The 21,639-nt window shown below is 39.2% G+C and overlaps 1 protein-coding gene across 1 annotated transcript in view; it reads left to right on the top strand.

The window, feature by feature from the left end:
• yjefn3 (YjeF N-terminal domain containing 3) overlaps positions 1-16,109 on the top strand; it is a 49,245-nt gene extending 33,136 nt beyond the window's left edge. Inside the window, exons 2-6 of the mRNA XM_085265094.1 lie at positions 3,256-3,364; positions 9,782-9,892; positions 13,633-13,746; positions 14,973-15,123; positions 15,352-16,109. Coding sequence (XP_085121220.1) covers positions 3,256-3,364; positions 9,782-9,892; positions 13,633-13,746; positions 14,973-15,123; positions 15,352-15,548 — 682 coding nt within the window. The 3' untranslated portion in view covers positions 15,549-16,109. The remainder of the gene's footprint in view (positions 1-3,255; positions 3,365-9,781; positions 9,893-13,632; positions 13,747-14,972; positions 15,124-15,351) is intronic.
• Positions 16,110-21,639: the final 5,530 nt, after the last annotated feature.

The raw sequence follows: 21,639 nt of genomic DNA, 5'->3' as shown, positions 1-21,639 counted from the left end.
TAGTTTGTGGTGTTTAAATGGTGGTCCGATGGTGCTAAAACACCGAAAGTATGCCAAGAAAATATACCCCACAACGTTACACAAGGTCACCTCGTCATTCTGATGCTCTGTTTGAACTTTAGTAGGTTTTCTTGACCACATCTACATCAACCTGCTCCTATCCAAAGCTAACAAATGCAATACAGTTCTTTTTTTTCTCTTTTTGCCGGGGAGCCCTGAAGGCAGCAGTAGGGGAAACACTGCTTGTTGTATCATGATATACCGCTCTGCCTGGCAAGTAAAATCTCAACCACAGTCTTTCACTATTATTTTAATCATGCTCCTTATCACACCAGAAGATCACTCTTGAAAGATGGAAATTAGGCAAAGTGAGTGGGCGGGGGTTGTAAAATGTGGTTATTTCAGTCTTCCAGTGTGAGGAAAATAGAAGCTCTTCTGATATTCAGGGGAATCGTCATCTCTCATGTGATTCAAGGATGCTTCACAGCTAGAAAATCCACACTAGAACATATTATTTATGAGTTTTTCATTTGCCTGTATCAAATTTATCATCCTCGGGTGCCTCTTTTGGCACTTTCATCGTTTTTGTAGCAAAACTGTTGAATTCGATTGTCAATATTTAACATCTGTTCATTCCAGATATTCCAATATTTTCTGTATATAATTCACTGCCTATACATTTAAACTCCTAAAGTATTGAAATATTTCTTTCAGCAAACATCAAACATTGCTTCTGTTTTGTGTAATTTTCTCTTGCTACAAATCTATCCAAACATTATTATTTATTCAAATGTTTGTGTTAAAATTTTTAATGGTTTTATGACCTCCAACTTGTCCATTATTATTCAAATTCTTTTTTTTTAATCTTTCCTACATATCCTCCTGCCATTTCCTGCTGCTGCAACTGGCCCAATTTCCCCACAGCAGCCATTTAAAGTTTCATTTTGTATTATCTCGTGTGTAAGGTAAACAGACTCATTAAGCATGTTGTGATCATAGTTAAGCTTTGCTGCAATGAGGGTGGCACACTGCCGGCACCATGGGGAAATCAACTCTCCCTCCAGGGAGAGACTCCTAGCTGTTGCATGACTGTAGCTACAGGTGCAAGAGAAACTATTACTCATGAGGCCTTGTTTTCTGCAACACACACACACACACACACACACACACACACACACACACACACACACACATGCATGGACACAGCTGTTGCTTTTTTGTTGTTGTTTTTTTTAACGTTTTAACGCCAACTTGTATATATTTGCACTTTTCTTCAGAAGCACTTTTCTATTAAAACTTGTTGCACATTCAAATTTTCCTCACTAGCTTCAGCTAAACAAATACTAATAAGCATGATTATAAGTGGTAATTGAGAGAGCATGCAGTATGTGGCATGAAGCAGCCATCTGTTTTTAGTCCTGAACACAGTGTGCTGTTCCTCTTGTGGTAGAGCCTCCTGGCTAAAACTACCAGTCGTTGATTTGCACACCCACAACATTTTGTTCTGTCTGTGATGTTAAGGATCAATACTAATTGCCCATTCAGCAGCGGTACTGTTATCGCTAACGCAACAATCCTGGGCTGAGATTTAGCCTCCCCGCACACACACTCGCACACCCATCAACAGCTATTTTTTACACAGATTGGATAATTCACATTTCTGTTTTAAAGGCAACCTCACAGAATAGCCCATCCTGAGGCAGAATCAATTCTGCTCAACAAAAGCTGTAAGAAGCTCGGAATATTTTGGGCACAGCAAAACACAGAGTAAACCCTGTGAACTGAGGTGAACTTTCCAAAGATCAACTTGTCTCAGTGACTCAGGAAACATCCCTGAGGTGAGCCATGGGTGACAGCTGCTGCCGCTCCACTGGCACAGGTAAATGCCAGGAGCCCCACTTGGATACACTGACACACACACACACACACACAAACTGCTGTGTCTTATAAAAATCTAAATGGAACAAAAGCAGGTTTAGCATTAGTTACACTACAAGCCGCAGAGAACAGAGACAGATGACCCAGAATGAGTTTATGTGTGTCCATTGTTTTCTTCATAGACATCAATAAAACGCACACATTGCTGCAAGATCAGAGAAGAACCCAGGGATTCAGAAACAAGCCTTCACTGTAATGGTTCAGAACAATAATAATCTTTATCTTGCTTGTGCTTGAGTTTGTTCCTGGAAAATGAATAGAACTACAGCTGAATAGCACTAAAATAATTCCATTACAGTTACATTAATGATTGAGTGTTTAGATACAAAAATACAGATTTTTTTTTTAAATGCATATTGTCCTTCCTTTTCATTGGGACAACTTGTATATATTCCTGGATTTATATAGTTAAACTTGGAGTATAGTAGATATCAGTGTTAGCTGTGGTCTATTTTCTTCCATGTTCCCGATGTGGGGTGTTTTTGTGTCGACACATGATGTAATGAAAAGTAGCACAAATGATGTAACGAGAAGAAATGCCCATACACATGCATCAGTCAGTCACATTACAATCACATTACTAAAATGGTTTAAGTCGTTCTAGTTCCTCCAAAAACTGGAGCCTCTACTGTACTCTACTGTAGAGCATTCCTACATTCAGGAATCTGGAACAATTAATACATCCATCTGTTAAAGTTAAAGTAAATGTTTCACTAATTTCGGTTTTATTTTTGAATTGCAGTACTGCAGAGGACCACCAGGTGTCTGTAGAGTAATAGAGATGTATCCTATTTTAAAGACTCAGATCTCAAATGTAGATTACAGACTTAATGGTTTTACTTGGTCTTCATTCTCTCAGTAACAGGTCATGCCACTTGCCCACAGCCACATGTAAATACACCAATTTTGCTGTGTCTTCTTTTAGTCTATTTTAACACACAAGCACACACACACACCACATGCACACATGCACACAGGCTCTTTTGAATTATTCTGTTCAACATGGGGTTTATTTGCCCCAATAAACAAAAACAGAACAAAACTTACTATCTAAAGTGGAAACAGAAAAAACAACCTCACTGGGATTCAAGACAGGAAAAAATATACACATTTCAATGTATTTGAGCTAGTTAAGCTTAATTTGCTACAAGTGATAAAACGTAAAGCATTTCTTATTGCAAGCCACTGACAACATGCCACATGTGCTACATATCTAGCATGGTCTTCTCTCTAAACAGCCTCACCTACACGCTGCAGATGCTTTTACTGATGATGAACTTATGTTGCTTACAGCACGTCTGTATTTGTGTCTGGCAGTAAAGGGGAGGCAGCAGCTATAGAGACAGAACTACTGAGGGACTACAGGTTTGGACAACAGCAGCTGATAGAGATCTGGGGACAAGCATGCGCCCTCGCCATCACTAAGGTTAGTGTATCTCCCATCTTTCAGATAAACTGTGTTGTTCTGTTTCTCTTTTTATACACAACTAATTCTCAGTTCAGCCACTTCAGCCGACTTGTTACTTACCTGCCTAGCCCATCACTCCACCATCATTGCCTGTGCCTGGGCGAGACGGACTGGTAATTCTAAATTGACTGTAGACAAAGTGCTGTGTGAACATATGGTGACTTATAATCTTAAGTGCATTCACTGACTAGAAAACTGCTACGTAAATTACATTAGTGTATGCATGCATTACTCACACATGAGTGCACTGCATCTGTGAATTTCAGGTGATAGTGTCTCAAATTGAACATGGCTGACACTTCAATACTCATGAACATATAATGTGGTGGTCACTTCCTTTCTGCAGGACAACCATGACATTAACTATTCAGGATGAAAAATCCACAGTGGGACCCACTCAGTTTTTTTGCCTGTTATTATGAGTTTCTCTAACACCAAGATATTCTTTGTACTTCCAGTGGCTGTGCTTGCAAATGCACTCATGCACTCTCAAAGTCAGCACACACTCAAAAGAAAGCATAGATTTGAAAGGTTTGAAACACTGCATTTTTCTTCCTTTTTTCCCCCTCATTGCTTGTTGCCTTCACTTTACTAGAAGTATAAGTCAAAACAACAGCATGAGCCATCTATCGCTATCCAGCCGTCTCAATCAGACTAAGCATCCAAATTTCCGTGGGTGTGGATCCATCCAGTCTATCTTAATTTATTGTTGCGAATGAAAGCGGTGACAAGAAACATATTTCCAGTCAGTTGTTTTTGCAGTTCTCTTTTTAATGTGAAATTAACATTTAATCTGCTGTTGTGCTTTCAAAAAGCTTATTTCTTTGGACCATTACACCAGAGGGATCAAACACAGGGCAGTGGTTATTAACTGTGGAAATTTTGTGTGTGTTGTATTTAAATTTTCCTGCGTTTTAGCAGCACCTACAATCTGTTCCATATAACTAGCATTTCAATCTTATTGTTCAATTTTTATTTAATATGGGTGTTTTCTTTGCACTTTAGTGAAAATGGCAAAACTGCAAACATTTAATGACCATTTAAAAGTGTCAAAGCTGTTTTTTTCTTTCTCCTCACAAGTTTTGCAGGGATTAGCTCAAATCCAATTAAAACTTTCTTTGAGAAAGTTTTTCTTCAAATTCACACTTTTTTTTTTTTCCGTAAAACTGTTCAAACCAAAGTATGTCATGCAAATTTTTCCAATTACAGAACTTTTTGAGTGTCATATTGCGGCTGTGTGCAGGCAGGATGCGGACCCAATCGCAAACTCACAGAGGCAGGAATGAACTCAAAATTCACAGCTTTATTGTGAGAGCAAAACCATACAAACTAAACTGGGCAACTATCACAGTACAGAGAGAAACACATGGCCATGAATGAGGGAGAACGCGACACAGAACTGAGAGAGACGCGTACATAAATACACAGAGGGTTAACGAGGGAAGTAGGAGCACACGGGGAACACAGGCGACACCGATAATCATAACGAGAAACGGCAGGCATCAACGCAACACTGACGGGAGACTGTCAAAGTAAAACAGGAAGTACACAGAGGTGCAGACAGGAGGAGAGAGCGAACACGGGGAGAGCACAGACATAACGGGATGGGGAAAACATGGAATAAAACACAAGGAGGGGAGACTAGGGCTCACAGATACACAGAGGGGCACACAGGGGGTAAAGTCACAAGGGGAAATCAAATAAGGAACATCTTAACAGAACCACCTAGGAACCAAGGCATAAATAAAGAACAAAATACAAAACACACGACAACTAAGAATGCTGGGCCAACATGGCCCAGGATCATGACATTGAGAAAAATAATTCAATCCAAAACTGCAGTTTAAAGCTCACATCCAATGACATCAGACAACTGCGGCCTCAGCAACCCAGTTTAATAACCTCTGCTGTGTCTCTCCAGCAAACCATTTCTAAAGGTCACAGATTTCAGCCCATCCTCCTCACGTTCTGTCCCTCTGAGCCTCAGTAATCACAGCAAAACTCGTGATTGTCCGAGGGGGCAGAAAGTCACAGTTGTGCGTCTTACAATTTCATATTTTGCATGAACATTCATAGAAAATGTTTGATTACTGTGTGGAGGAAATGTTCCAAGTTTCTGTGACATTTGCTTCCAAAAATGTGAGCAGCTCACCTCGGGTGGCACAACACCTGAGCTCACCCAGTGGCACTGCTCCGTTTACCAAACCACGCCGGTCCAGAACCGCAACTTTTCAGCTCTGGTGCGGCTGCAGTTTCTTCTTGCTGTGATCTGGACTCTGTCAAGCGAAGAGTGTGTATGTGTGTGTCGGTTGAGAGCTGTTAGGAACACATGTGGTTCCCTTTGACCAGACCGCTGACTTGGTTTAATGCCACGCTGGTTTCCTCAGTGGGCTCTTCAGCAGGCTGATGAATAAGAGTCTGAGCTACAAGACATATGAAACCCTGCTTTGCTGTCAGGAGGAAGGATGACAAGAAAAAGAAACAAGAAGAGAAAGACAAAAGGAAATAAAATAAAAAACAAGCAAAAGCACAAAAGAGTAGTTTACAGGAAGTTACACTTCCATAAAGTGGGGCATTATGCTTACAAGAGGCAAGATTACCTCAGTGAGACACCTTTGATATCCCCCTTCAAAACAAGAAAAGAACAGAAGCGGGAACAAGAAAAGTGAACGCTGAGTGGCAGAGTGGCAACATCAGTCAGAGGTGGAGGTTTAGTATTCTCCCCTCATAGTGTGTGATTAAACCCACCACATCCACTTCCCGACTATTACCATTAGCTGTCACTGGCCCCGTGCCTGGCCCTCCACCACCAGCCCCCCAACAGCAAAGCCATACTAGACAAACATGGTCTGGATGGGGTGTCTCATTGCTGCCCACAGCCGCCAGCAGCACGCTACCGCGTACATGACATCACTGCTATTTAAAGAAAATTACAGTCGAAGGAGATGCAGACAGTCTGATTTTAGTGATTACCTTGCTGGCCTACTGCTGCTGGCTTGCAAGTATACCACACAAACAGGCATATGCTTCCTCACACACACACCTACACCTTGCCAGATAGATTATAGGTTTTCTGTAAGTAATCCCCTTACTGTTCCAACAGCAGCAACCACCAGGTCCAGACTGTGTGTGTCTGCGTGTGTGTGTGTGCCTCTTTCTGTATCAGTCTGAGACTTTTCAACACCTGAGTGGAGACAGGAGACATTTTTGTTGCCACACAGCAATAAATTAGTCTAGGCTATAGTTTGGAGTAGCCCCTGGACTTTGGTTTGGTCTTCTAGTACAAATATTAAAGGTAACATTTTTCTGGATATGTGAGTATATTTGTGTTTTTAGGAGCCTGATAATGTTTTCTCAGGCTCAGTGTGTGTTTCAGGTTGATTGGAGGTGAAGGCTCATGTGCCTTTTACATTTAATTCAAAGCAGTATACCCTTAGAGACGTTATTACAATCAAGACGGGTATATTTTCTATATTTGGTGTGTGTTTGTGTGAGCATGGGAGGGGGGGACGGGGGGTCGTAAAATCGCTTAGCTACTCTTGTGACCTTTCGTTCCAAGTTTGCCCCTTTGTTTAGTATCAAAAGTTTACCGAAACCTTAAAATGTACATTTGTTACAGATGTTTATTTAGACTTGTACCAAAGTATTTAGACGCTTTAAACAAAGAAGCACAGCTATCATCATAGCTGCCTATAAATCCATTCAAAATCCATCAGAAACACTCAAATATTGGGTCAGACTGGGAAGCTTGATTTAATATGATAATTAAAGTAGTTGTGAAATTTCATATTTATGGGAAAATTGCTCTAACAGAACCTCATTTTTCGTTCTAAACTAATAAAAAAACACAATCAGCAGTACTGACCTCATGATACAGCATGCTTTGTGTCCCTTCTCTTCCTAATTTCTTTCATTTATTACGTTTTAGTATCACATATTGTGGAATATTAAGCATTCTCGGTAAGATTACACACATTTTTCATAATGCAAAATTCCCTGCCTGAATTGATCTGGCCTGATCCCTTTATAGCTGCTCACCGTCAAGAGAGTATCTCTAATGGTTTCACCAGAAGCAAGACTGAGCCTCCCGATGGTCCTCAACATTTATAGAAAAATGTCATTAAACCTTCTCATGTGAATTTGTTAAAACAAGCAGAAAAAGAGAGTTGTGTAGCGTGAGGAAGACACAGGATGGCCAAGTAATTATGGGCTGGCTGGTTTTGTTCCACGCAGGAAATCCATTTAAAAATCTGTGATTTATGATTATTGTGTTTTTGGCCATTTGGGGGAGGCATTCATATGCTGTTGTAGTTCTCACCACCACTTTACGTATAAGCTCGGTTTCCCTTTTTACAAACAATTTACCTTCATAAACGCTACACAGTTTATATGTTGGGAGCTAACTTTGTCTGCTTGACACTTGACACGAAGCAAGTAGCAAACAGTAGGTTTCCTGAATATAGCTGCTGCAGCTTGGGAAAGGGCTGAGTTGTGGGCTCAAAAACTACAACAGAGATCCAGGAAAACTAAAACACTCTTGGTATATCTGAGAGAAACTGCAGAGTTGTATTTTAACTCTATGTAGTACAACTTGCATACAAATACCGGTTGGTTCATCTCATTAAATAAGGAGACACAAGACACTGGCTGACTTTGCTCTCCTCTACCTTTTAATCCTATCAATCATTACCTTCTTTCTTCTTGTTAATATGAACTGTGTGGCCCTCAGCAGCTGTAACAGCCTGTCCTCCATCTCATTGATCCTGTGTTATGATTTCTCAGTCGAGCTGTTACGATAGAGATAATGGCTGCTGTCTCTCTTCTCCTGGATTCATCGCTCTACCTAATGCACTCTGAGTCTTGTTGTATTCAATTATCCAATGTGGAGAACTGCCTGTCTCTCCATTTGAACTTTCTCCTGTCTGGAATACATTAGTGAGAGTGGAACTAAATGGGTTTTATGCACAGTGGAAGAATTTTGGCCTACTTGAAGTTCATCTCCAATGTTTGGAGGCCCATCACGGCAAAAAGGTTGATCTTTCATGATAACAATAAATAATTGTAGGGTGCAATAAAATATTCACAGGGAGCCAAAAACTTATGGTATAATTGTTTCTCAAATACAAGGTAGAGAGAAAACTCTAAAAGAGTAAGCCTATGAGTACATTATGGTGTATAAAGGTGTAATTATGGTACAGTAATGGTAAAATTATTAGATGACACAGCATTTTACAGATATATATTTAAAGAACTGCCTTTTAATAATAATAGGTTGAGTTATCACTGTATCACTACACCCAGTAATAATTGGTTTATTATTAGCTATACTTATTCTAATATAACTCTTATTTTACAGCATCTATCAGTTCTATTAATACATCACTTTATATGTGCCCTGTAATTATGAAACACTTGAACTGTAATTTGTAGGTTATGATCTGAACATTACTATGAACTATAGTCATAAACTATTTATCACAGTGATAAAACTTGGCTAACAAATTGTGTTCTGACACACATTTATTGGGCTCTAATTGGACAGGACATGAACTCAAATGTTCCTCATATTCAGCTTGTTCTGGTTCATGAAGTCATGCTGTAACCTTTATAATAATGAATAATAATTCCTGTGTAATGCCACAATGCAGAAACTCTTCTATACCCCCACCTAACATTGTTAGCAGTAGCTAACAGTCTGTATATTATTGTGGCATTGATTTTGACGCTGTGAATAATCTGTGGGAAAAGAAACCACAGACAGGGAGTGCATACACACAGACACAAACACTCACTCACACAGTCACACAGCACTGTTTATGTGGAGATGGAAGATTAACCAATCATGATGACAGTTCCGCGGGCGAATACCTGTCTCGTTTAAGAAGGTGCAGGATGATTTACAAGGGAATGTGTGGCCAGTAAAAGAGACAGATGCCAGCAGCTCGCTGTAACCAGGATGCAGACAGAAAGTGTGTTATATATAAATATATATGGAAGCATCCCGTGGTGAGGACACTGGGATTTTTTCCACTGTAGTTATTTTAATGAGATTGGACCTTTTCTCATAGACACAAGAGACAGGGGAGCCGGTGCCATTTCCACCCTCGTCTGGCATCCCAGGCACTCAGAGTATGATGGAGAGGCTGAGGTGAGGATCGGATAACCTGGACTGAATAAGAAGCCTAAGTTGGAGGGATGATAAAGAATATTGCCAAGAATTTATCTTCCTCTCCCTGTCGCTATTGTTCTCTATCAATAACCTCTTCTATCCACCTCGTCTTATTGCGGTGCTTTCCCTCAATCATCAGCTCATAATCTATTTCTAATGCTTTCTCTCTCTCTCTCTCTCTCTTTGTTTTATTGTCTCTCCACCAGGCCTACCCTCTTGGCTCTTTAACAAAGAAGCAGCCAACAGTGCTGGTGATCTGTGGTCCAGATCAAAATGGTTCTATTGGGCTGGTGTGTGCCCGACACCTGCGCATGTTTGTAAGTAACCTAGGAGGTACACTAAGGTAGGAGTTATATTCAGCAACATGACATGTTTGGGACATTAGGGAACTTACTGAGCCATTCAGACAATACAAAAAGCTAATCTTGCAAATGATTACATCATGACTAACAGGGGATCCCATATACAGGCCCACAGCACTTTACAGAATTTCATTTCAGCTCCTGTAAATGGCTGCAAGCAGTTATCCCATTACCCTCCCTGCAAGAGCTCTCAGACAGTCATGATATCATTGTATTGTTACTCTCGTTAAAGCCGTCTTGCGCCTTGCTTCCGCAGCCACGATGTGATGTCATGACCATGATGTCTGCAGCTTAGGCCACATACTGACTGACATTACAAATTATTCTTCAAGGAGCTATCCATCTTCACTGACCCCGCTGCAGATCACAGCTTTGAACATCCTTTATTCTGAGTACATGGTGCTGTGGTCAGTCCCGGTCTATGATTTTATTACAAGGGAAATTTTGGATATGTGTTTTTGGGATCTTTGGCTTTGAATGGAATGCATCTATACACTTTACCATATGTGTCTGACTTACTAGATTTACAGCACATCGATAGTTCTGATTAAAACCACGTTTTCTTTATTTAAGAAGCCCAATCTCTATCTTCCTTCACCTCCCACTCTGTCTTTTTTTCTCAAGGCCAAGAACAAAGCCAGAGGTTAGCTTTGAGAAGATATAGTTTGCCCTGGAATTCCAGAAATGAATAAGAAATGTTTCTGTAACTTAACTTAAGGATTTGGGTATTGATTCCCTGCTTTAAGTATATTGGGTGTGGGGTATTATTATGTCTGCTTGTGTATCCTTTTTCCCCCTAATGTTTTTACCTTCTGTGTCCATAATTTCTGGTATATTCTTTCCCCCTTTCCCCAAAGTGAAACATTTACTTCGTATTGAAAAGTGCTGCATAAATAAAATTTTATTATTATTATTTTTAAAGAGTCTGCACACTGCACCAGCCTGATCTGGGACCACACTTGTCTGAGCTTGCTCTAACTTGAGAAACTCGAATACTTTCTTTGGACTGTGAAGCGCTCTCTCGGTTTAAGACTGTATGTTTTTCATGGTGTGATGTGATCCCTGTCAGCAGGATGACATGCAAGTATACACACGAGACACACATTTTAATACATACACACACAGACACTCATGCACAGCCACAAACTCTGATGCAGAGCTGTGAGTGTGATTAGACAGAGCAGAGAAATGAATGATCATTTGCAGGAGAACAGTCCAGGTTGCTTCCCACGTCACTCCAAGACAGCCATGTTAACAAAAACAGGTTGTGTCTGAATCTGTTATGGATTCTTTAATATTTTCCGCAATGCCACATACCTGAGAGCACAAATATTCCTTGACCAAAGCCAGTATTTGATGAGGATAAACAACAACTACAGTGGTCATTAGTTCTGGTGCACTGCTCATATTAAAACAGGTGGACATCAAGTTAGGTTTGGCTCAGTTCATATGCTCTGAGGCATTCACTGCATGGAAACTTGTGCCATTAGTTACAGTAAACTAAAATACAAACTACTATTTTGCTTAGCAGTTTTGTTGCCTTTATTAACTCTGGGCAATTACAGTTCAGGTAAATTTAACATTCAAAGTAACATTTGAGACATTTCTTTGAAGTTTTTGCAGGTCTACTTTTTTTAAATTTTCTACTTTTTTAATTTTTTTTATTAAAGGGGACATGTTATGCTTCTAACATATATACCTATTACAGTCTTTACTGTTCATCAAAATGAGGTCAGTGCGTGTTAAAGCAATCTATCCAAGCTGAAGACCGCTGTGAATGCTTGTTTTGTTTACCAAAGATTTCCTCTTCTCTTGTGTGGGCTGATGTTAGCTCACCACAGATTTCTTATATGTTTAGCTCTGTCTGGCCTAAAGAGGAGGCTTACAAGAACTGGGTTGTTTTTTCACAAGCCAGGTGAACCAGGTGGCAGCCAATCATTAGATAGGTGGGGTGTTTTTAGGGTTTGGGGTAATGAAAGAAAGAAGAATTAACAATGAGCTGACCAGCTGCATAAATGACCGTTACAATCTGTACAACAGGTCCCTGGAACTGTAAGGAAATGAGGATAGCAAGTATCCTTTTAAAGATTTGAGTGTCCTGTGTTCTGCAGACCTCTTTCCTTTGTTGCTAATGGGCTGCACGTAATAAAAGAGTACTACAAGACACCGTGATCCCTCAGGGAGAGCAAGTGTAACCCTGTTAGAACTGAGCATTAACTGGAGAAAGACCCTTTTTATGCTGTGTGCTTGTTTCTGTCTCACGGCTCATTTCTCTTCAAGCTCAATGACATTGACAGTCATTTCGCACTCTCCCTTACTTTCACACATTTTGATGGCCTAACTGCTGATGAGGTCAAGGCCACCCCAGTGGCGCTGGCTAACCCCAGGAGAGACGCAGGCACTGGATTGTATTCTTCTCTGCTCTCTGGTCTGTGGTGATGATAGCAGTGATTGGTGATAATGGTGATTTATAATGGTGATTTAACTTGACAGATCACCTCCTTTGTAGGATAGCCTCAGCTAAAACAGATTTAAAAACATACTTTTACTTATTAATTTACTCATTCTTACTCTAAAAATGTATAAACATTAATAGTTCAGTTGGTATATAAAAGGCGCAGGAGGAGACAGTGTTTTTGAGAAAGGGGATAATTCCACACACGAGGAAACTACTATTTTAATAATTTGAATAAATTCACCAATATCTTAACTTAAAAAACAAAAAACAAAAAACTCAGCAGCCACTTTATTAGGTACACCTTATTAGTGTTGGTTTGGACCCCTTTTGATTTTTGAACTACCTTTTTTTTGTGTGTGGCACAACAACAAGGTGGTGGTAAACATTCCTCAGAGTCCATATTGGCAGGACAATATCACACAGTTGATGTAGATTTGTTGTCCACAGATCCATGATGCAAATCTCCTGCAAATGATCCCTAGTAGATCAGCAGCCCATCTGACACCACCAACCACGCCACAGTCACTTAAATCACCATTTTCCATATTCTGATGATTGGTTTGAACTTGCCTACATGCATAAATGCATTGACACAGTGCCACGTGATTGGCTGAGTGGATATTTGTGTTAACAGCTAATTGTACCTATTAAAGCGGCCACTGACTATAGATAAAAAGTCAATTTAAAATATTACTTAAATTAAAATTATCCCTGGGAGTAATATGCTTTCTTTTGAAAGCGATTAGATTAGATTGTCAGTAGTGACTGAACAATACATACCACACATGTATGCATGTGTCTTATTACTCTAATGATGCTTAACATAAAAATTAACTTGATGAACTTACAAACACACTCAGTCAGACACTGACACTACAGACTACACTTCTGTTCCCGGGTTTTAAGATTTGTGTTTGTGACTGTGAAAAGGTCATGGATCACAGATGCTTCCTGCAGAGCATCACAGACCTTTCAGAATGCAGGGGTCTGGATTTCTACTCTACATGGCTTCCACTTCCTGAGGGTGGTATTCATTCAGAAAGCAGACTGCAGAAACCACTACTTCTGATCACCAGTCAACAATATTTTCAGTTGTACCGCATGCTAAATATACTGAAACACTATCCAAACTGAATCATGTCAGTGCTGGCTGAAACCAACATAATTAACTTTCTTCATTTCTGTGTTTTTCTCCCCTTCTTTCTGCCCTTTGTCTCTGCTGCCTCATCTGGTTCAGGAGTATGAGCCCACCATCTATCACCCTAAACGCTCCTCTCACAGTCTACATCAGGATTTCACAGTTCAATGTGAGAAGATGGACATCCCTTTCCTATCCTATCTCCCTACAGAGGTCAGCAATTCCTTTACAGGACATCACATTTTACAGAAACTTTAGCCATGCTGCTGAAAAGATTGAGTGTAAAGTTTAATTTAAAAAGAGTTTTTCAATAATTCTCTCTTTTTTAATTTCTGAACTTTTTTTGAGACCTTTAGCTCCCTTGGGTCTTTACTGGTTGCAGGAGATAGTCAGTTAATTACTGAGCTATAGAGGTTTCTCCGTTGTTTGTTTCTTGTAACCTCTGGACTGAGTCCGAACACTTTCCCCTCGTTTCAAGCCTTTATGCTATGTTAACCTAATTGGCTGCATTCTCTAGACTTTTATTTAATCAGCAAGAAGGAGATGATGCAACACAGTGATGCAGTGATTAGTGGTGTTGCCTTACTGCTATATGACTGAGGCCTTTCTGTATGGAGTTTGCAAGTTCTCTTTGCACCTTTGTGGGTTACCTTTTGGTGCTCTGGTTTTGTTCTCCAAAGACATAGCGGTTGGGTTAATTACAGATCATACAAAACTGTCTGGGAAAGGCTCCAGCCTCCCCTGTTGTTCACTTTTATTAAATAAAAAGTGCAGTTTAGACGGTGGTATATTTACTTCTATATCTTTCTCATGTTTAATGAATGGTTGCATTTTATTAAACAACCTTTTCAGATGGGTTTATGATAAAATCTAATCAAACTTTTTAGCCCCTACTGTGATTTTGTGCTTCATAATATTTCATAAACTGAAAATCTAATGACAGCATTGATGTAGCAGACATGCAAAAGGGGTCTTTTAGTGTCCGAGCATTGATTGCAACACTACTGGATGTTCACAGTTCTGGTAGTAGAGGAAGCAGCCTTCAAAGTCTGCAAAAGGAGGAAATCACAAGTTTCCAAGTGGTTTGTTTCCCATATGGGATCTTTGTGGGTTTCGTTAACTTTGTTTTGCTTTGTTTTCTTTTGCTAATTGGTTTCAAGTTTTGCTCACATTTCACTTTTCATACACTTCTGCATAACATTTACCCTTCATTTCGGAAAATTTTGGATCCTCTGAGACAACATTGGGTTTGAGATAATCTGTCAGTCTGGGAATGACAACGGATAATAACAACTGCACAGACTGTAAACCCCACACGGGTAAATGTTTTACTCTTATACAGATTAATCTTGCCTTTAACCACTGGAAGGTGATTCCAGTGAATTGTGTACAAGAAGTAAGCTTCTAATTTTATTCATACTGAGGTATTTTCTGTTTAGGTGCAGCTTATAAACGATGCCTACAACCTAGTGATTGATGCCATGATGGGCCCAGAAGCAGACTGTGCCAACATAAAGGAGCCATACTCTGGTATTTTGGTCACCCTGAAGCAAATCAAGATTCCCATTGCTAGTGTGGATGTGCCCTCAGGTAAGTGTTAATATAAACTGTAGATATAAGTCTTGAGGCCCAAAAAATACGATGATAAATTACCCTCCAGGCAGCTCTCTCAGTTTTCCAAGTCTAGAGGCACATTTAGAGAATAACTCTTGCGCTAAAATCAGATCACTATGAGTTCATCCTACTCCATATACACTAACTGCTGAAAATGGCACAAATTTATTGAAAAGCTCCTTTCCTTAAACGCATTTTTTCCAGGTTGGGATGTAGAAGAGCGAAGTCAGGATGGGATAAACCCAGAAGTTCTCATCTCACTTACAGCACCAAAGAAGTGTGCCACGAGTTTCACGGGGAAGCATTTCTTGGCCGGACGCTTCCTACCCTATGACATCCAGAAAAAATATGAGCTTAACCTTCCAGACTTCCCTGGCACAGACTGTCTCGTAGAATTGTAACATGTGGAACCACAAGAGCCCATGTTGACCACTCCTGATTTTGAAAAGAAACAACTGATCTATTCTTTTGTTTTGTATTTTATAGACTATCGGTGTGATTTAATGTTGACATCTCAGCTGTGTAGATCAGGCTATGCATTAGCCAGATGTGCTGTTGAGCTACAGTAGGAAGATTCATATATAGAAACTGTGGTTTGAGTCATGTCTATTTAGGGTATGGCATGAGGAGTTTTGTGTCAGTCTACTTGTAAAAGGTGTAGCATTGCACTGTTTTCTGATTACTTTGCAAAACAAATGTCTTTCTCGAGGCTCAGCAGAGGAAGGTGAGATTTCTATTGTGCCAATCTAAGGAATGTTTTAATGTTCTGATACTTTTTCATTCTTATGCTTGACTTTCTACTGAGGTGTGCTGCTGAGACACACTGGTGTAGGTTGGTAATTACATTTTTCAGATGTGTTGTTGATTTGTGTGGTCAGGCTGCACTTTTGCATAACCTTTGTTTCAGTTACCTCATTTGCTTTTTGTTGTCCAATAAAAAACAAAGAACTAATTTCAAAGAAGTGTTCAATTTCTGGTGTTTTGCTTTTCTTCACTTTAAATGGCACTGACAGCTTGTCTTAAAAAAAATTAAATCATGAAACGACCAGGGCTCCAGATGGATAAAAGCTGCACCAATCAGCACTTTTTATAACGTCAATATCAAATAACTATGCAATGTGAAAAAAATCATTTGTAATGACAAAATAACTGAAAAATTACAAACAACTCGCCGTTTACGCCAGCTTGATGTGATCTTTTGGTTTATTCTGATTCATTGTTTTGGTTTTCAGGTCTACTGATCTGTTCTCATTAACTATGTTTCCAGCTTCAGTGGGCAGCTGTTTTCAGTAAATAAGATCTAATAGAAACCCAGTGAATGCCAGCTTCCCAACCCCAACAGCAAACGGACCTAGGTTGCAACCAGCTGGTGAATACATTAAGTTTTTTTAGTAGTATTTCTCAGGACTTTTTATGAAATTAAGAATTGAAGCCAAAATTATGAGAGAATATTGGACAAACTTGACTCATTTGACAGGAGCAAAAATACCTCAAATGTCATTCTTTTAGTCTGAAATTGGATGGGTTTTCCAGAAGTGATCCAGAGCACACAAAACCAAAAGTATTTTACATTTTTATACTGATATACATATATCTATTCAGATGGATTTCATGTGCCATGTCTCAGTGTAGTTTTTATGGCACAGTGATGTCAAAGTTCAAGGGGGACCTTGACACTGTCACGAGAACTGTCTGTGTTCTCACCACATGGTCATGGTCACCTGCTGATCTTTGAATGGTCCTTGGAGAATCTCAAAACAGTGAATTAGAACCACAGCATAGCTTTGGTAATGCAAGCTGCACATACGGAACAGAGGTTATACAGAGGTCAGAGAATTAATGAGTACAGTGCATTGGCACCTGCAATGCAACAAATAATGTAAAAATAAAAAAATCGGAATCATTTATTGTGAGCTATAAATATTATAAAGGCATCTGAGCTGCCATTAGCTTAGATGTAAAGTTATTAAATTATTAATTGATGTTTGACAGGCAATTTACACCTTTTAAATCAGTAGTTTAACATTCAGTATGGACATTTATTTCCATACTTGAAATATATTAATTAATTTCATTGATTAATGTCTTTAATAGGGTCAAAACTGACTGAAAAGGCATGAAATATAAACAGTATGTAAGGGTAAACGCATTACCTTACCAGAAACTGGAGTCTAAAATAATTTTAATGATGTTTTTAACTACATGCCAACATCAATATTAATGTTTTATAAGCTGAATAAGTCCAAGTCCAGCTTGTGCCAGAAAACTAAATGATGATGGCTTTAAAGAAACATAGACAACATACATTTCCATCTTGGTATTCTAGCTAATATACTGTATACCCATACTAAAGTAATTTTGCTTCATTTATTACCTTTGATCTTCAAGAAATGCCCTTCAGTGTCAGGACAGCTGCCAAAATAGACTTGAACGCTGCCTGTTCTGTTAAAAGCATCCAGGCCACCAAGCTATGTAATGTGCACTTCTCATGCGATTATTGCCGGGCATCTTAGGTGTGCACACACTGTTACATCTGTTTATGGATTCCAAACTGGATTTGATTTGGTAATGAAACCCACAAAGAGGTGTCATCAGGCTATAATTCGCTGTAGAGGAAGATCCCTCATTACTAAGCTCAAGGTTGTGGCCTTCAGTGATGCTACAACTGCTGTGCTGTTTATAAATGAAGTAATGTGTATATGTATGAAGTGCATATGTTGCACCCTCAGAGAGACATGACTCCATTATCCTTTTTTTGCAACTTTATTCTCCTCAGTTCAGGTTTGGAGTTTACAGGCAGCATAGCATATAATCAGCAAAACATCGCTCCCACATCTCAGACACTGTTTGTTTTTCTACGCTTACTGATGACATCACACGTTTGAACTCTGACCTCCTGGAGGTCACATTTTGGACACATTTCTAGTTAATGTTTGTGGTTTAGTCCAAAAACAAAACACAATTAAATAAGAATAGTCTTTAAAGATTTTCCCAACAATTCAGAAAAATGTAAGTTTTATAACTACTTTTAGAGCGCAACACATACTAATTCACTAATGCCCAGTGTGGGTGCACATGTGTGAGTGGGTGTAGAAAGTCAGTGAAAAGGAATGTTGATTCATTTCTTTTTTGCTCCGTGGTATTAAATCTGTCAGAGGCAAACTGAAAAACGTTGTAGAAATATGTCTCGGCTCTCAGCAGCCGTCCCTTTCATGCCTGTCCAATCGCTGTCAGGGAACAAGACTTGTTGCCACTCTGTCTTTTGTGCTTTTCATTAAAGTGGCGGTGTAATGAGAAATGAACAGCCATAACTGACACTAGCACTTGTTTGTAAGAGTCAGCGAGATAAAATCATACATGGGTAAGAAATGTAGGCCAAAAAAACCCCCAAAAAACAATTTAGGGAGCAGCAACAAATAAGAAACATAAATCCAGACTGTCTATGGCATAAAAAATTAAAGAAACTAAAGGATCTGCCTCTGAAAGGACTCCAGCACCTTTTCATGATGATAACTATCATCTTTAAGGAGAGAGAATCATTGACTATCCGGCTCTTTCGGTTCGGCTCACTAAAAAGAGCCGGCTCTTTCGGCTCCGAACCGGCTCTTCAGGTTGTTTTGTTGCTTTAATTAATTTATTATTAACAATAATATAAAATTATGCACAAAAGGAATTACTAACATAAAAACAAGTGGTTTTATTTATATATGTTTATATATAAATATATGCGGTGGCCCCTAGAGACAAAACACGTACAAACTCCAAAACACATTTCTAGCATGAACTGAACTTCCAAAGCAGAGCTACTAGATCACTTAAATTACACAATTGAAAGCATGTGTGTATTGTTTGTGTATTTATACACAGGCACTCATATATATATTCAAATAATTAAAAAAAAAAGTTCATTTACCTGTTATTACCACACACCAAATCCGGTCGTTGGTACTTGCTGGCTTGTGTAGCCACAAGATAACAAAGGCTCAACACTGCGCCCAGCATCCTGGAGCACTTCTGTTGTCTTTTGTACGTGTTTTGAGTTTTTATATGCTTCTGAGTTTTTATGTGCTTCGGAGTTTGTACGTGTTTTTACGTGTTTTGGAGTTTTTACGTGTTTTGGAGTTTGTACGTGTTTTTACGTGTTTTGGAGTTTGTACATGCTTCAGAGTTCGTACGTGATTTGAAGTTTGTATGTGCTTTGTCTCTAGGGGCCACCGTAAATATACTTTTATTTATTCACTCCACATAAAATGTAATAAATAAATCATATAATACAAAAATCAACTATTCACATTTCAAGTTTTAACTATTTAAATTTTCAGCTTTTTCCTTTCACAAATTTAAAGTGAAAAGAACACAAAACACTGCAAACCACAACACAATTAAATATAAATTATAATATGAAAACTAAAAGAACATGCATATTCTCTGTCATATGGACCTGCATGAATAAACTTTCTCAATCCTTTATCATCTGCAACTGAAAATAGTTGTGGATGATTACTATACCTTTCTAATGTTGTTGTCCCTGCCTCTCTTTCTCTCTCTCTGGCTCTGTTCCTGTGCTACTGAGTGTAACTACCGCCCCTCCCCCCTCTGCCCAGCGTAAAGCACAAGGCTCGCGTGCAGAGTGAAGCGGAAAAAAAGTGCGAGAGAGAGGCTGAGAGAAAGAAAAAAAAAAAAAAAAACCCACGTGACGGCTCGCGATAAGGAGCCGGCTCGCGTCGTTCACGTCAAAGAGCCGGCTCTAAGAGCCATTTCGTTCGCGAACGACCCATCACTATTAAGGACACAACTGTGTGCTAAGTGGCTTAACAAACAAAAACCATTCTTCTGGAAGTGTTCAAGTACAAAGACTGGACTCAAAATGAATGAAAAAGCAGCCAATGTCCAAAGAAAAACTTTGAAAGAACTTTAGAAAGCCTGGAGAACAATTCCTCAATCTCCTGTTGACCACTTTAAAAACGTACAAAAAAGTCTGGCTCCTTGGAAAGAAAAGAAATTAGGGATTAGTATGAGTGCTATAAACAACAGTACACTACAAGCAAAACAACACAAAACAGCTTGAGTAAATATAGAATAAAAATGCATTTCTTAATGTTTCTTCGTGACAGAACCGAGAACTTATGGGAATCTATTTCCTAAATATTGTCTTGTTGAACTGTAATCCACATGCAATGGTGGAAAATGAGTCTTTACCTCATTAAGAAGTATTTCATACTTCAGCTGTCTGAGATGGAGCTGGTGCTGGTACTCCACTGGTTGCCAGCCCAGGGGGCAGGCCTGTCTAACAGGTCACAAGAAAAATGTGGGGGGCCACTGGATGATTAATGAGAGAGGAAAGAAGGAAAAACAAAGTTCTGATACACAAATCTGTATTTATTCTGTGGACTTGTTTGTTTGGTGGAGCTGCTAACAGCTCATCTGACATATGAAACCTTACGATCCTTTTAGCCAGTTTCATTTGCCAGGGAGCTAAGGGTGAAGGTGGGTGGCTGGTGCAGTTAGGAGGTTCAGGAAACACTGGTGCTTTCTTTAGGAGTGCATTGTATTTTGTATCATTTTAACAGGAAACTCTTAATGTGAAAAGTAACTGATAATAAGATTAGTAGTAAAAGCACATTTTTCTAGGTTTCAGAATTGAACCTAAACATAAATCTCATTACTTTTCAGCCAATTAACCGAACTTAGCTTTAGTCCTTATCAAGATGCAGACGGGGACTCTGGAGACTTTTTAACACCTTTTTAAAAGTTTTAACCCAGTGGGATGTTTAAACAGTTCAGCCTAATTAGTGTATTTAATTTCCATTGCTTTTACGAGGATCTTTACTAAATAAAACACTTCACATCCTGTAAACGAGTCCAAGTACATTGCACCTCATAAGCATGTCTCGTGTCTGCGCTCTGAGGACTTTCCTGAATGGCATGCCATATGACGCCACTTCCACTCTTTGGCAGTGCATCACCCAGCAATCAGCAACTGCTAAAGAGTTACAAAACTGAACCAGAAGTTGAACCCGAGGGAGAGCAGCATCTGGCACTGTCCCGTGTCTGCTGGTAAGACAAAGGTAACACAGATTGGGAGGGGGGCCAGCGAAGGACATGACAATTTACAGAAGATGATTATAACTGTCATCTCTTGTTTATAAACACAGTCTTGAATTATTATTGCAAATCACAAGGAAATGTATTGTGTCAGCTAGACGTTCATATTTTAAATGCCTTTTAAAAAAAGCAAGAGAAAAAATAAAAATAGATTTTTCAATCATCCGGAATTAAAGTTCTAAAATTCTTTGCTTGACAAGACACACGTAGAAACTAGAATAGAGATTTAAAGATGGAAACACACACGTGAAGCCACACACCTGTTGTGTTGCTAAATATGTATTCGCTGGTGCAATAGGGTGGAGGGGGGTTACAAATCAATGTAACTCTTGAGTTAAACAAATGCAAGTAATGCTTTAAATAAGCCACAAATAGTGAAAAAAAAGC

This window comes from Mchenga conophoros, linkage group LG23, assembly GCF_057382185.1.
Source record: "Mchenga conophoros isolate Kocher_MC1m ecotype Shallow Benthic linkage group LG23, M_conophoros_male_GT1.1, whole genome shotgun sequence".
In the NCBI taxonomy this organism is placed as follows: domain Eukaryota; kingdom Metazoa; phylum Chordata; class Actinopteri; order Cichliformes; family Cichlidae; genus Mchenga; species Mchenga conophoros.
Note: the sequence above shows the minus strand (reverse complement) of the source record. Positions and strands in the feature narration are given on the sequence as shown.